Source organism: Bos taurus, chromosome X, assembly GCF_002263795.3.
Source record: "Bos taurus isolate L1 Dominette 01449 registration number 42190680 breed Hereford chromosome X, ARS-UCD2.0, whole genome shotgun sequence".
Classification (NCBI taxonomy): Eukaryota; Metazoa; Chordata; class Mammalia; order Artiodactyla; family Bovidae; genus Bos; species Bos taurus.
In genome coordinates, this window is record NC_037357.1 from 32,218,387 (window position 1) to 32,234,347 (window position 15,961).

A 15,961-nucleotide genomic window follows, 5' to 3' on the forward strand; every position below is an offset into this window, starting at 1 on the left:
TGCAAGCGGATTCTTTACCAACTGAGTTATGAGGGAAGTCCTGACTATACTTCAATTTAAAAAAAAAAAAAAAAGGTAAGTTGGAAGAGCTGGCCAGCAGATGGCACAACGGGCAAGCAGCACATTACTGTCAAACTCTAGTTTCATTTCAGACGCGAAGCTGGCCCCTTTCCTAAAGCCTCCTCCAGGTGCCATTTGGGAACACTAGGTGGGCAATACAGCAGGCCAAGGCCAGCCTCCCGTATCATCTTGTCTTCACTGCCTGCACTACTCCTTCAAAGGCAGTAAGCGAGGGGCCCACACTGCCAAACTGCTCCTGGCGCTTGAAGCTGCCACAGTTCAGGCCACTGGGGAGCTGGTCTGGACAAACCTGCACCACGTCTTCCTTCTCTGCACAATGCATCAGCAGCAGCCACTCTGCTCAGCCTGGGGGACACTGGGTGCCACAGGGGGCAAATCAACCTTCTGCCGGGAGCCAGGAGAATCTGGGCCCAACGCCCTCACCTGTGTGTGTGTTTGGTCGCTAAGTTGTGTCCTACTCTTTGTGATCCCATGGACTGCAGCACGCCAGGCTTCCCTGTCCTTCACCATCTCCCAGTTTGCTCAAATTCACGCACTCACCTGGGCGCCCCTCGTGTATCTGCAGCCTGACCCTGTATATGGGAGGCACACAAAGCTTTGTCCAATCACTGTCTAACCAAATGACTGAATCAATGAATTCTTCTCAGGCAGAGAGGCAATTTAGAGTTGGTGATGGTATCTAACCATCTCCCGACAATAACTCTCAGAACATAAAGACCTAATGTCATATCTCTAAACCTCTTTCCGGATTCAAGAACAAGAATTGGAGACCTCATCACAAGCCAGGAGAAGTCAGCCTGTGAAGAAGGTGCCCATGCCCAGTTCAACGAGGACAGGCACCAGCTGCCAGAGCCACTCATCCTGGAAAGAGCCATGCCGGTCGCCTGACTCACCTGTGCACCCCTCGTCTATCTGCTGCCTGACCCTGTGTATGGGAGGCACACAAAGCTTTGTCCAATCACTGTCTAACCAAATGACTGAATCAATGAATTCTTCTCAGGCAGAGAGGCCATGGCTTGCCTTTAAAACTGCAAGTGAGAGCATTGATCAACTGTACACAGGGCAAAGGCCAGATGACTCAGAGTCGCCCCTGAGTGGGACCCAGGCTAGTCTCTCAGGCCCTTTCCCATGACCTTGATCCAGCTACACACCTGGGCTCAGTTCCCTCCATGGGTCTGACCCTTCTGGGGGCCCTTCCCCCATTTCCCAGCCAAGGAGACCCTCTTCACTATGAGACCCAGCCCAGATGACACTCCCATCTAAAAAGCCCTTGATGTGAGTCAGTGGTTGGTTCCCCACTCTTTATCCTCCCCAACCTCTGCCTCGTTTCAGGCTCTGCACTTTACAGATCTGCCTGGAAGATGTGCTCCAGCCTCCCCACCCCCCAGCCCTGAGTGATGCAGGGGTGAGTGGACACCTGATGTCCTGTACAGTGGAGGAGCCTCTTGCAGGATGGGTGTCTTGGAATTGAATGCACTTTGCCTCGTGAAGTCTGGCACCCAGACCTGCCCTCTCCCATCAGGCTGTGCTTACACCAGGTCTAGCTGATGGCCAGGTGGCCAGTGCACTGGAAGCAGTTGTCCTGCCCAACCCAGCAGTTGTCTGATGCGAAAGATGCCAAGAGCCCCTCCCACCAGGCTGCGAGCAGGGCAGAGCGTGGCGCCACCCAGGCAAAGCCCTTGGCGTCCTGTGTGTACACACGGCCACCGCTCAGGCACCAATTCCTTTTGTCAGTTCTCCTGCTCGGTCAGTAGTGATCATGGGCCTCAGGAACTGTGAGGGCCCGACCACCAGGGCCCACTGTGGACACTTTCAATGCCTGTCTGTGCTCTGCACCTCCCGACGGACTGGCAGGAACAGTCAGGTAAACACTGCAGGTGAAGGGATGCCCTGCCCACCTCTGCCTGCTCCCTGTCCCCTTGGTGGTGAGTCCCCAGCCAGCCTCCAGCACCAACTCCCCCCCACCCCACCCCCGGGAATAGCCTCAGGAAGGACCCATCCCGAGGAGGCTGGCTCTGGAGTGGTCTGAGGAGAGGTGGTGAGATGAGGCCTTGGTACGGGTTTGACATCCCCTGCCCCACTGATTATGAGGACCCATCCTGTGCGCTCAGCCCTGGGCTCAAGGCCACAGCCCAGCTGCTAGAACTTTCATTGGGCTGGCAGTGGGAGGGGAATTCTCTGGCAAGTGAGAAGATCCAGGAGTGTTGGACAAGGGGGAAATAGAGGGAAGTGACTTCTTTGCTCTGCTGTCCACAGGGGGCTGAGCAGCTCAGGGTGAAGAACAGTGAGAACTGGGGGCGGGGGAGCCAGGGTCTCCCCGGTATCTGACAAAGCTTCAGACAGTGGACAAACATCAGCCCAGGATTCTACAGGATTGGCTGAACTTCAAAGACACTGAACGTTCCACTAAGGCAGGCCTGACCCACTGGCATCAAAGGTCCTCTTGGGAAAACCTGCATCCCTGACATGAAGGCCAGGGAGACTGGGAGGCAGGCCCCTGAAGACCAGGACTACCCAGACATCTCTGAACTTCTGAACCTACAGCAGCAGCCCATCCCCCCACCGGATAAAGAGCTGGTGCCCTCCCACCCCCACCCGCAAGGGAGCAAACGGGACTGGAGCCCTCCCTCCCAGGAAGCAGGGGAGCTCGCCGCCCCAAGGTGTGGCAGGACCCACAGCACTACCAGCAGGAGAACCAAGGAACCATGAGAAGAGGTGGTCACCTACTGCTCGGCCACCAAGCAGAGCGAAGTCACCACACAACACAGGCCAGGCTCGCCGGGCCTCATGATGGAGGAGACGGACGACACTCCTCACTCCCTTTCCCCACTGCCCAGGGATTGCAGCAGAGTTTGCAGGGTCGCACTGAGTGGCCAGGAGCCAGGGGCCATGATGAGGGCTGCCGCCGCCCAGAAGACCGGACCCACAGAGCAGGGCAGGTGGTCAGTACAACATGGCCTCCTGGGGGCTCAATGGATGGGCAACAGATTAAGGTACGCTCCAAAATGACACTGAGGCCAAGGGCAGCCACCCCAGTAAACAGGTCAAGATTCCTCATCCAGGTTCGGCCCACAAGCCAATTCTCAGATCTGGAACCGAGGAACAGGGATAGGGTGGGCCTCCTGGGGAAGGAAGCTGCAGCACCACAGCAGACAAACAAGGGAATGACCCCAGCCCTTCAGGGACCTCAGGCTCTTGGTCAGTGACCCCATGTAGGGAGGTGGGACCTTCAGAGGGGTGGATGTTGCCAGATACAGGGTCAACTTGACACTGACGTGACAGTCCCAGTTAACTCTGACTCTGCAGTCACTTTGGGAGGACCCCCTGGGCTGGGCTTTCTGAGCAGAGGGGGTCAAGGGGCAAGGGACACAAGGCCAGTCCCAAGGAATCATCAGTCAGTCTTGATTTTTTGTGTTTCAGATTTTCTCTCTTCTGTTTGCAGGCTAGCGACAGACTCAGTATTCGCCTTGTCTCGGAGCAGTAAGTGCCCCAGTGGTAAGTGCCCCACTGGGGACTGCAGTCCATCCCCAGGCTTGGCACCTGGGGCGAGCAGTCCCTGAGGAGACACTGCCCTGGCGTCCAGCACTCTGCCTGTGAGAGAGGGCTCCTTCACGTCCGTGTGAGTCCCTTGGTCCCTGCCTAGCTTCAGTTCCAGGCCTTGGACTCCCACAGGACAAGCCCAGGTGTAGCCGTGTAGCTCTGGGACATCAGCCTTCCTTCTGGGACTGGACAAAAGCCCTGGGTGGGGGGGCGTGGTTCAGACTTGTGCACAGCAGCCACAGCCTGGGAGGAAGAGGGGGGCAAAGGCAGGCTGCAAGAAGACGCAGGGCGCCCCAGAACTCCCAGATGAGAGCACCTGACACTCGGGCGGACGGAGAAAGGATGTTATGGTCCTGCCTGGAAGGAGGACAGTAGGTGGTCAGGACAAGAGGAGCGGTGGTCCAGGGGCAGAACTGCATGAGAAAGTGTTGGGTCCCGGATGAGCTCTGTGCACAGTGCATGGCCAGCACAGCCACCCAGAGTGCTGGGCGATGAGGAAGGAGACCTAGGACCACCGGAAGCCCCACCAGGGCACCATGGACACGTTGGGGCTGAAACAGGAGAGGGTTCGGCTATGCTTTCCATCCGGGGCAGATGAGGACAGATGTGCATGCAGGGTGACACAGAACCATGGCATATGAAACACCGGTGGGAGGAGGAGAGACAGGAGGGGTTCAGGCTGGTGGGGGCACCTAGGCTGACAGCACTGGCCCCAGGCCATGCAGTCTGAGCTCAGATAGTAGCATCGGGGACAGGAAGAGGAGCATTTACTCTGATCAGGCAGTTGGGAGGCAGGGACACAGCAGGGACGGTGGCAGTCAAGAGCAGAGTTAGGTGGCTGTCCTGGGTGGGCTGAGCCCCCAGATGAGAGGAAGAGGTTCGGGCCCTGTGGGGCAGGTTGTCTTGGGGGCCCGGATCTGGGTTCTCGGGTTGGTCCCACCACTTCTCCAAAGCTTCCTCTGAATCCACATTTGGATCTGGGTGACATCAGGGGGGTGCCCTGCTGTGGGCTCTCCATCAGTGGATGGGGCGAGTGGGGCTGCACATGGCTTGTTGGAACTCTGACTATCCATGGAGCCAGTCTAGTTCAGGAGCATTCTCTACCCAAGCAGTGAATGGTCAGGGCAGAAGGGCCTCAGAGCAGGGTGGTAGTGCCCAATAAATACTGTCTGGAGATTCTAGAATCTGGATCTTGGGCCAGGCAGCCAATTAAGTGGTCCGCTTCCTTACTTGTCTCATGATGTCACAGAGGTGATGTGGAGAGGCAGCCCTGGCCCAGTGTGGGGGAGGGGGTCTGGGGACAGAGATGTGATCCCCAGCTTGTCTCTTGTCTGAAAGTACAGAAAAGTATGTTTCAGGTTGCCTGCAAAGGCTCCCATCTGCTGCCATGCGCCTTGTTTCAGGGGGCCAGGCCCTAGATGGGTTGACAAACATGCCCCTGGCTCCACCCCTACCCTACCAAATACCAAGGCTCTGGGTATCCCTCTTGCACCCACACTTGGGTCAGCAGCTCTCTGGGCTCCCCAAAGACACAGTGCGCACTCCCAACATACACCCCCATCCTGCTGAGTGCTCCCAAGACTGCCTCCTCAGGGGCCAGGTCTTCATTCTGCATGATCAGGCTGAGGACCAGCACCAGGAGGCTGGCCTTGGGCAGGCTCTGCCCACTGCTCAGCATCTCATCACAGGTGAGGCCCAGGGTGGGGACCATGATGTAGGTGTGCTCCCCGGGGTCCAACTCCTTCACCTCCATGCCAATGACCACCTGTAGGCACTCTGAGGCTTGACTGAAGACCACCAGGAAGTGCTCCTGGTTATCCTTGAGGACCTTCTTCAGCATTTCCGCTTGGGAGGTCAGCTGTTTGGCCAGATACTTGAGGAGAAAGAACTTCATCAGGTTAGCCACCATCTCATTCAGAGCTTCCTGGGGCAAGGCCTCTGCAAGGGCGGAGCAGGAGACTGTGGGGGAGGAGGCTGAGGGGGATGCAGCCTCCCCCGCCTCAGCCCCAAAGAGCTGTGCCTCCACAGGGCCCTGGGCCTTGCCTGGGTCCTGAAGGTCTTCCTCGAGCTTGCTCAGCTCAATCATCTCGACCATGAGCATGATGCCTGTGATCAAACCACAGAGTGAGGCATGGCGGCAAATGGGGACAGATGAGGACCACAGGCCTGGATGGTGGATAGAGGGGCTGTGAATGACCTCACCTGAGAACTGCACCCTGGGCAGCCACAGGCCACTTGCAGGTCTCCTCTTGAAAGGTGCTCTCAGACCTCACAGGGGCATGCCTCTGGAATGGCCAGTCCCCTGGCTATCTGAAGGAGGAAGTGAGGTGGCTCCCTAGGGTGTGGTCAGCACAGCCCGAGATTTCTGGGACTGACAAGGTAAGGGGATTAGGCCCTTGTGGGGCCCCCTCTGTTCTGGGATGGGGAGCCCTTGGTGTACACTCAGGGCACCCTCCTCACCTTGACTCCTGGCACTGCCTGGACCTCCTCTGCTCTCCGAACTCAGGACCTGGGCCTCAGATGTCTGCCTTCGCCTCCTGGTTCCTGCAGCTCCTGTGAGAGAAATGGAGGGGGCACCTCGGTGGTATCCTGTGGCACAGCCCTGAGCATTCTCTGACGGTACGAGGGGTGGACTCTGTGAGGTCCCCTCAGTTGTGTGGTGGGAGGTCCCCTCAGGGCTCCCTTGTAGTGCTCACCTTTCCCCCAGCACAACCTGGTCCCTCCCCTCTGGGGGCCTTCAGGAAAACTCAGAACAAGACCTGAGACTGAACAGAAAGCGCTGAGGGGCCCCACATGTGGCAGCACCTGCCCAGGGTCTCCTGCAGCTTCTAGGCTGGGGAGATGTTCGGTCCTCAGCTCCTACTCATGTCCTGCCTGGCCTCCCAGCACTGACCACAGGGGCGGGGGTCTGCTCAGTCCTCCATTGGGGTTGGAGAGTCCAGCTTCTGCTGACCTGAAGCCTGCGCCCTCTGCTTGAAAAACCTGACCTCCCGAGGTCCCTAAGCCAGAGGTCAAGAAACTGCTCACCCCACTCTGGGCCGTCCAAGACCCTCTTGCAAGGGCCAAGATCCCTCCCTGTTGGGGTCTAAGCACCTCAGTCCTTCTTTGCATGGAGCCTAGACTCCAGACAAGACCTGGAAGTGTACTGTCTGCCATTTGCAGGTTCCGTTGCTATCAGCAGGTCCCCAGTCTCTCTGACAGGGATGTCAGGCAATGCGGCACGAGGACGTCCTGCCCGGGGACTACCAGGGTTGCCTCTGGTCTGAGATCTGGCTACCCTCAGCCCTCCCTCAGGGTCCTCACCTTGACTTCTGGTAGGACCTGGGCTCTGTCCTCTCCCCACCGTAGTCCCTGCTCCTCACACCAGGTCCTCAGTCTCACAGAACTGGATGTCAGGAAATCAGGACAGACCTAGTGTGCTCTTCTCACCCTGAGGGCTCCCAGGGCTGATGGAAGGGACAGGGATCTGTGGGGTTCCATCAGCCTTACCTTGGGATCCCTAGAATCTCCACTTGAGGTCCCTTCATTCTTCCCTCAGGGACCTCACCTTATCTCCAGGTACGACTTCAGATTCTTTCCTCTCCCCTCCCCTACTAATGCCCCAACCCTCATACCAGGACCCCAGTCTTTCTGAGATTCGGATGTCAGTAAGTCTGCTCTCTATACTAGGACACCAGTCTGAAATCCGGATTTAAGAAGTCAGACCCCTGTACCAGGTTCCCCAGTCTCTCTGAGACCCAGATGTCAGGAAATGCAGCATGTGCTCATCTGCCCTATATCCTCTCAGAGCCCACTGTGCTCTTGGGTCCAGGGTCCCCTAAATCCTCCCTCAGAGTCCTCACCTTGACTCTCAAAAGAACTAAGATCTTTCCCTCTGCCCATCTGAGGCCCTGCCCCTTCTGCTGCTGCTTCTGCTGCTGCTGCTAAGTCACTTCAGTCGTGTCCGACTCTGTGCGACCCCATAGATGGCAGCCCACCAGGCTCCCCCGTCCCTGGGATTCTCCAGGCAAGAACACTGGAGTGGGTTGCCATTTCCTTCTCCAATGCATGAAAGTGAAAAGTGAAAGTGAAGTCACTCAGTCGTGTCCAACTCTTAGCGACCCCATGGACTGCAGCTTACCAAGCTAATGTCTCTGAGACACAGATGCGGAAGTCAGAACAGGCTGCCAAGTGCTCATCCTACCACCAGGGCGGCCCAGGGCTGACAGCAGGGTCAGGGGTCTGTGGGGTTCTTTATATCCTCCCTCAGGGACCTCAGCTTGATCTCTGGCAGATATGGGGATGCCCCTTGTGTTGACCAGAGGTGGGACCCTCACATCAAGGCTCAGGGAGCACAGAGGGTGGATGAGCACATGCTGCATTTCCTGACATCTGGGTCTCAGACAAACTGAGGATCTGAGAAAGGGGGTGTAGCCTCAGGTGAGCCGAAGGAAGAAGCCCAACTCCTTCAGGGTTTCAATTTGAGGACCCTGAGGGGCGACTGAGGGGACCCTGGACCCCAATCAGAGGAGACCTCAGAGAAGCCTGTAGCTGCTGTTGGTCCTTGGCCGCCCTGGGATATGATGAGCCCAAAGTGTGTGGTCGCACTTCCTGACATCCGGGTCTCTGACTGGAGACCTCGCATATGGGGCGGGGCCTCAGGGGGGCCGATTCCCAGGTCCTGGAAGGTTGAAGACCCTGAGGACCCTGAAGAGGGACTAGAGGACCCTGGACCCCTAATCAGAGGAGACCTCAGAGAAGCCCGTCTCTGTTGTCAGTCCAGGGCAACCGTGCGGGCAGGATGAGCGCAACAGGCATGCGCTGACCTCCTGACATCCGGGTCCTCAAGAGACTGGGGTCCTGGTATAAGGGGCGGGGCTTCAGTTGCGGAGAGGCGAGAATCCAGGTCCTGCACGGAGGCAAGGTGAGGTACCTGCAGGAGGACTGGGGGGACCCTGAGTGAGGACCGACAGAACCCCACAGATCCCCACCCCTGTAGTTGGCCCTGGGAGACTTTGCGGTGAGAGCACACTCGGCCTGTCTGACTTCATAACATGCGAGTCTTAGAGCGACTGGAGGCCTTGTGAAAGTGGCGAGGTCTCAAAATGGCGGACGGGACAGCCCTGGGTGCTGCCTGGAGTCCAGGCTCCATGCAAGGAAGGACTGAGGCGGTTAGACCCCAACAGGGAGGGATCTTGACCCTTACAAGAGGGTCTTGGAGGGCCCAGAGTGGGGTGAGCAGGGTGAGCAGTTTCTTGACCTCTGGCTTAGGGACCTCGGGAGGTGAGGTTTTACAGGCGGAGGCTTCAGGTTGGCAGAGGCTGGACTGAGCAGACCCCCTCCCCTGTGGTCAGTGCTGGGAGGCCAGGCAGGACATGAGGAGGAGCTGAACCGAGCATCTCCCTAGCCTAGGACCCGTGCGAGGCCCTGGGCAGGTGTGGCCACATGTGGGGCCCCTCAGCACTTTCTGTTCGGGCTTGTGTCTTGTTCTGTGTTTCCTTCTACTCCTCCAAAGGGGACGGGACGGTCCAGGCCATACCAGGAGAAAGGTGAGCAATACAAGGGACCCACCACACAACTGGGTGTACTCACAGAGTCCACCCCCTCCTACCAGCACAGAAGGCCCAGGGCTGTGCCACAGTACAGCCCTTAGCTGTCACCTCCATTTCTCTCACAGGAGCTCCAGGAACCAGGAGGCGAAACCAGAGGTCTGAAGCCTGTGTTCTGAGTTCAGAGAGCAGAGGAGGTCCAGGAATCAAGGTGAGCGGGTGCCCTGAAGTGAACCAGAGGCTCCCTATCCCAGAACAGAGGGGGGCCCCAGAAGGCCCCAATTCCTCCCAGTTTATTGGCCCTGGAAATCTCGGGCTGTGCTGACCGCACCCTGGGGAGCCACCTCACTTCCTCTTTCGGGTATCCAGGGGACTGGCCTCCCAGGAGGAGCACTCCTGTGAGGTCTGAGGGCACCCCTCAAGGGGAGACCTGTAAGTGGCCTGTGTCATACCATCCAGGATGTGTTTCTTAGCCGAGGCCGCTCACACCTCCTGTCTCCCCGAGGCCCTTGGTCCCCATCTGTACCTCTGCCTCATTTCCATATCTTGTTCAACCTCAGGCATTGTGCTCGTGGTCAAGATGAGTGCACTCAGCAAACCCGAGGAAGACCTTCAAGACCCAGGCGAGGCCCAGGGCCCTGTAGAGGCGCAGCCCTTGGGGGCTGAGGTGGGGGAGGCTGCATCCCACTTGGCCTCCTACCACCCAGCATCCTCCTCCACTCCTGTGGAGGCCTTGCCCCAAGAAATTCTGGATGAGATGAAGGCTAACCTTATGAAGTTCCTGCTCCTCAAGTATCGAGCCAAGAAGCTGACCTCCCCAGCAGAAATGCTGAATAAGGTCTTCAGGGATAACCAGGAGTACTTCCCGGTGGTCTTCAGTCAAGCCTTAGAGTGCCTGCAGGTGGTCTTTGGTGTGGAGGTGAAGGAGGTGGATCCCACAGAGCACCTCTACGTCATGGTCCCGACACTGGGCCTCACCTGCGATGAGATGCTGAGCGATGGGCAGGGCCTGCCCAAGGCCGGCCTCCTGGTGCTGGTCCTCAGCGTGATCATGTGGAGTGGAGACCCGGCCCCTGCGGAGGTGGTCTGGGGAGCACTCAGCAGGATGGGGATGTATGTTGGGAGGGAGCACTGCATCTTTGGGGAGCCCAGGGAGCTGCTGACCCAAGTGTGGGTGCGGGAGGGGTACCTAGAGTACCGGCAGGTGCCTGACAGTGATCCTGCTCGCTATGAGTTCCTGTGGGGTCCCCGGGCCTATGCGGAGACCAGCAAACAGCAAGTCATGGCATTTGTGCTCAGGGTCAGACAAAGGGCTTTGAGGGCCTTCCCACTCCTGTCTGAAGAGGCTGCAAGGGAGGAGGAATAGGGGGCCTGAGCCAGAGCAGCAGCCAGGTTGATCCTTCCCTCTGTGATTGAAGAGGGAGTAGTCAGCCTTCAGTCAGAAGTGAGGGCCAGTTGGGAGAACCAGTGTGTGTAGCGTCTTTGGTTGCTGTTCTCTATGATGACATGGGGATTCATCTCTGTTTTCTTTAGAAATTTTTCAAAGTTTGGTTTCATAGAAGATTAAAGAAACTTCAGTATCTTAGCTTGGTGAATGATACTGAACCCAGTGTAGTTTTGGTTACCCGATTCAAAAACAAGAGTTTTGCTGTTTTGTAAAAGAGATTGGGAAGTCTTCCATTTTGTTTTGTGGTCCTGAACAGAATACAATGGAACAGGAATTAGAACTGTTTCGAAATGTGAACTTATGTAGCAATAGTATTGAACTGAGAAGAATTAGATAATAAAAGTAATTATAGTGAATTCATGCTTATGTCCTTCTTGTATGTCATTCACAATAACTAAATTATCTTAGTTTATTGAATTTTCCTTGGTTATTAAAGAAAGTAGCAGACAATCTGCGACCCCTGCTCACTGGCTCATTTATTCCAAAGATGTGTACAGATTCTCTGCTCCGTGAAAGGCCATGTTAGCGGTGGACACACTAGGAGAAGCAGGACACCCCTGCACTTACAGCGATGGTCTAGGAGCTGCAGTCACATGAGCTTTGTCTTGGGGATGAGGGGAATCTCTGAAACGGATCATTGCTGTGAGGTTTCCTTTTGCTTCTTGGATAAACTCCAGAGAACTCTCTTTCTAGGGCAGGAAGGAAAGGGGTCCTGGCTCTTGTCCCATAGCTGTTGACCACAGGGATGAAATAGGTGTTTTCTACCCACCATCTGCTAGGAATCCTAGAGAAATGTGAATCTTGCTCTTTTATGTATGGCCCAGTATTCCCTGTGCTGGCCCTCCTCTCTCTGCCCTGGGAAGCTGATTACCAAGTACATGGAAATAACAGTTTATTTGGTCATCTGGACTTTATTATTTTCACTTGTGAGCATGGTCTAGATTTCATTTGGATGAAATGAGTGAAGAGAAGCTGCAAAAGTGGACAGGACCTGCTGTGTGACTAGAATCTTGGGATCTTTGAGTGAGCTGTGCCCAGCTGGAGACACTGCTCTCCACCCCGAAACACACACAAACACTGACATTGAATAATATATTCTCCGGGAGGAAAACACAGAACAGCAATTCTGAGTGGTTTTCTTTCTTTCTTTTCTTTTTTTTTTTCTTCTAATATTTAGTTTATTTTCTCACTGCCTTTATTAAGAGTGACAGAGGTAGAAACTTAAAAAAGGTACACAAATCCTTCCATTTCCAATTGAGCTGCCAATTCTCTGAGGTGTCTTGAAAACAAAACAATTTCCAGGGGAGAGAGGGACAGAGTATGAGATCCGAATAACACAACAAATAAGTAGTAGCCAGGAAAGATGCAACATCCGCCAGCATCCCCAGGTTCAGGCAGGTTCAAAAGTGTGGAGGCAGCAGAGACACAGGTTAAGGCTGTGCCTGGCATCAAAAGGCAGGAGCGACTTCCGGGCCTAAGGAGGTGGTAAGGTCACTGCAGTGGGGGGTGTGAATGCGTGCAGGGGGCTGAGGGGCAGCTCTCCGTGCTGAGTGCCAGAGAACAACGGGAACAGGAGATGTCATTCTGGCCACGTATATGGCAGCTGCCAGATAGTCAGTGGACACTTGGAAAAGATGGAGAATTTCAAGACCCATGTGACTTGCTCAGACGCTCCTCCCCAAAACAAAGGAGATTTTTAACTGCTGCTCTTTGTTGAGCATCTGCTACGCAATATGGAACTGAAGAGATGTCAGGTGTTCAGTCACCTTTGTCTTCCTCTCTCCCTGCACACATGGGGGCACGACCCTGCCAGGCCTCCTCACTTAGGAAGGGTCATGTGATGACCCGGGGCCAGTGAATTTTGAGCAGAAGCATTTTTGTCACGACCATTTGTTTTGAAGGGACACAGGCGCCTGGGGGTTGATCCTCAAGTCAGGATAACACACAGACACACACGTCTCCGAGTGTGGTTCCTCTCCCAGAGAATAAAGTCCTGCACCTCTGACCCTTGACAGAGGCTGCCCCACAGGGAGCTGGCTGCAGGAATTCCACCCACCACACCCACACTCACACAGCCCGCCCCCGCCCCCCATGAGCTGCACTGTCAGCCCCCTTGGGGCTGTGCTCAGTCTCCATCAGGAGGGCAGCAGCCAGCTGCCAAAGTTCCCTGTTGGGGTTGGGAGTATCCTCCTCATGGGTCCCAGCCCCGAGGCCCCCCACACCTGCTGACCACAGCGCCCCCTCTCCCTCGTAACCTGGCCTTGGGATTTATCCTGCCTGACCCCCCCACTCCGCCCCACGCACTGAGAGTAGATTAGGCCCTGGTCCTGATGACCTCATGTGTGTAACTTTATTTGGAAATCCCACAGCAGCATCCCCTTACCATGGTGCTTCAGGTGGAGCCAGCAGGACTTGATGCAGCCCCTGGGCAAGCCTCCTCATGGTGGGTCAGTGGTAATCATTGCCATGGAAGTGCAGGGCACATCTCTAAGATCCTGAGGTATATCAGACCATTCCCTGTGGAATCCCTGTGGAATGTGTTACAGTAAACTCAGGATCTTTTGAATGTGACTGTGAGGTCCTGGCTTTTGATCCTGAGTGTGAGAGGCAGAGGGGTTTCTGGTCAGCCACCTGCAGATCCAGCTAGCACTTTGGTGTCCCCATTCAGGCTGTTCAAGCAGAGGACAAGCTCTAGCAGATGCCTGGGAGGACGCTCACCCAGGCGCCAGAGGCCCCAGACTCCAATGAGGATTCAGAAAGGAGCCAGGCAGGAGAGGAATCTGGGGTCCCAGGGGTGCAGGCTGCAAAGAGGGTCAGCAGCCCCAGAGACATGGAAGCAGCAAGCCCCTGGAGATCTCATGAGACCTGCCCGGGGCTGGCCGGGAGAGGGAGTGGGGAGCAAATGCCGCTGCAGATGAGCTGCCACCCTGGCCTCCATGAGGACGTCTGTGCTCTGGGGCCAAGGCTGGGACCACAGCCCCAGGGGGCACTCCAGGATGTATATGTGGCAGCTCTCATTACAGGTACTCCTCATGCGCCTTATTGGATATGACTGCTAAGTGTGGTTGGATTCTTGCTCTGGGTACATAAGAACCTCAGGCCTTTGATTGCTAGGAGGCCCAAACTGCCCCCCGCCCCCACCGACTCACCTGGACGTCATTTCCAGGATCCAGCATCCTCTGCAGCATTCTCTTTGTGGACATACACCACCCTGTTCCCAAGCTGATCTTGCCTTGGGCATCACAGATTGGATAGGCACCTCCCCGGGGTTAAGGATTCTCAGTGAATGTTCTGTTCCTCTGAGAAGTCCCTGTGTTTCCTCATGGCTTCTCTGGAGGCTCAGTGTTAAAGAATCTGCCTGTAATGTGGGAGATGCAAGTTTGATCCCTGGATGGGAAGATACTCTAGAGGAGGAAAAGGCATCCCACTCCACTATTCTTGCCTGGGAAATGACAGAGGAGCCGGGGTAGGGGGCTGTACCACACTCCGTGGTGTCACAAAGAGTCAGACACGACTGATCGATGGAGCACCCACGTGTACGCACAGCTAAAGGTTTGCTCTGGACCCTTGTATCCTTGGCAAGACACTTACCCCTGCCTGGATCTTGATAGACTTCTGTGGCAAATAATACTGGCAGACGTCTTAAAGTGGTTTTTGAGCAAGTACAGGGTTCCAGGCCTACACCTGGCCTCGGTTGGTGGCAAAACATCTATGAGGTTGGATCAGGGCAGTGTTTGTGGGGCTTGAGAAAAAAGTGGATCCAGAGATGTTTCTGTGGTGGAAGAGGCCCAGTTAGTATATTATATGGGATTGGAGGTTAAAGGAAAGGAAACGGGATTCTCCAGGCAAGAACACTGGAGTGGGGTGCCATTTCCTTCTCCAATGCATGAAAGTGAAAAAGTGAAAGTGAAGTCGCTCAGTAATGTCCAACTCTTCGCAACCCCATGGACTGCAGCCTACCAGGCTCCTCCATCCATGGGATTTTCCAGGCAAGAGTACTGGAGTGGGGTGCCGTTGACTTCTCTGAAGGGAGAGGGAAAACTGAAGCTAATTTAGCAAGGGTTGTTTCACTCTTACAGGTTCTGTGTGCTTGTGTTTGGTTTCCTTTCTATTTCCTTTTTTAACATACTCAGCATGTTTTGCCCAAATTTTCCTTGCCTTTTTTATTTTGAAAATAGACTTTATTTTCACCTTTTCATTTATAACCCTTTTAACCTTTGTAACCCTTTAAGATTTGAAAAAAAATGTGAAAATAGCAGAAATCTCTATGTCCCTCACCCAGTCTCCCTTATTCCTAATATCCTGCAGTAATATGATACATTTATTACAATTAAGGAGGAAGTATTGATGCATTATTTGTTATCAACTAAAGCCCATGCTTTACTCAGACTTCTATAGGTTTTACCCATTCCCGGATCCTGGCAAGGAAACTACCCTAACATTTAGTTGTAATGTCTCCTTGGGTTCCTCTTAGCTTTAACATTTCTTTGCTTTGGATGATCTTGACAGTTTTGAGGAGTACTCGGTAGATGTTTTGCACCATGTCCCGTGACTGGTATTTGTCTGATATTTTACTCATGACTAGTCTGGGATGACAAGTTTGGGGGAGGAATTTTACAGATGTAAAATCCTATTCTCATCACTTGTATCAAGTGTATATATTATTAGCACAACTGATCACTTATGATGCTCTCATTGATCATGTGGCTGAGGTACTGCTTGTCAGGTGTATGTGATAAAATGATTGTTGTATGTCCCCTCTCCATCCTGTCCTCTTTGGAAGAAAGTCATGATGTGCAGTCCATGCTTCAGGGGTGGGGAGTTATGCTCCACTTTCTACAAGTGGGAGTGTCTGCATAAACTGGGGTTTTTCTGTGTGGAACACTTGTCTATCCTTGTTTGTGTAATTAAGAAATTATTTATGTTTCTCAGTATGGAATCATGGTATCTTTATTACACTTTGGTTTAAAATCCAATAGAACTTTATATATTTTTATTTTCAAATTGTTCTCGGATTGGCCATTGGGAGCTCTTCCTGTCAAATCCCTTTGTATATACCTTTGCCATATCCCTGGAAATGTTGCTTCCTCTTTTGAAAGTTTTTTGAGCACTTTTTTTTTCACACCGTACAAGATGCTTCAGGCTCATTTTCCATATTTCCTGTCCCAATTCTAGAATCATCAATTTTTCCATGGAGCCCTTGTTCCTTTTATTGCCGAATGGTATTGACAAAACTAGATCTGTGCACTGAGTGTGCTCATTGGTACTGAAGGGTCATTGCTTCTGGGCAACCGTTGGTTGACAGGGCAACGAATTATATGTGTACTTCTTATCCTGTGTTTATTTATATATCTAGAAATATTTT

The 15,961-nt window shown here is 54.2% G+C and overlaps 2 protein-coding genes across 3 annotated transcripts; one reads left to right on the top strand and one right to left on the bottom strand.

Annotated features, from left to right (window-relative positions):
• Positions 1-4,751: 4,751 nt before the first annotated feature.
• LOC107132006 (melanoma-associated antigen 9-like) lies at positions 4,752-5,871 on the bottom strand. The gene has a single exon (XM_015461475.3). The coding sequence runs from the start codon at positions 5,720-5,722 to the stop codon at positions 5,072-5,074; it is 651 nt and encodes a 216-aa protein (XP_015316961.2). The 5' UTR covers positions 5,723-5,871; the 3' UTR covers positions 4,752-5,071.
• Positions 5,872-8,199: 2,328 nt separating this feature from the next.
• On the top strand, positions 8,200-11,020 carry LOC100298021 (melanoma-associated antigen 10). 2 transcript variants are annotated; one of them, XM_015461470.3, is made up of 3 exons: positions 8,200-8,524; positions 9,278-9,360; positions 9,710-11,020. In XM_015461470.3, the coding sequence occupies exon 3, from the start codon at positions 9,730-9,732 to the stop codon at positions 10,513-10,515; it is 786 nt and encodes a 261-aa protein (XP_015316956.1). In that variant the 5' UTR covers positions 8,200-8,524; positions 9,278-9,360; positions 9,710-9,729; the 3' UTR covers positions 10,516-11,020. The 2 variants fall into 2 exon arrangements, with proteins under 2 accessions (XP_015316956.1, XP_059739602.1); XM_059883619.1 differs by lacking the exon at positions 8,200-8,524 and adding an exon at positions 8,532-9,149.
• Positions 11,021-15,961: the final 4,941 nt, after the last annotated feature.

Excerpts from the sequence above, each read along its gene's own strand:
- LOC100298021 (XM_015461470.3), top strand. The coding sequence starts at position 9,730 with ATGAGTGCACTCAGCAAACCCGAGGAAGACCTTCAAGACCCAGGCGAG.
- LOC107132006 (XM_015461475.3), bottom strand. The coding sequence starts at position 5,722 with ATGCTCATGGTCGAGATGATTGAGCTGAGCAAGCTCGAGGAAGACCTT.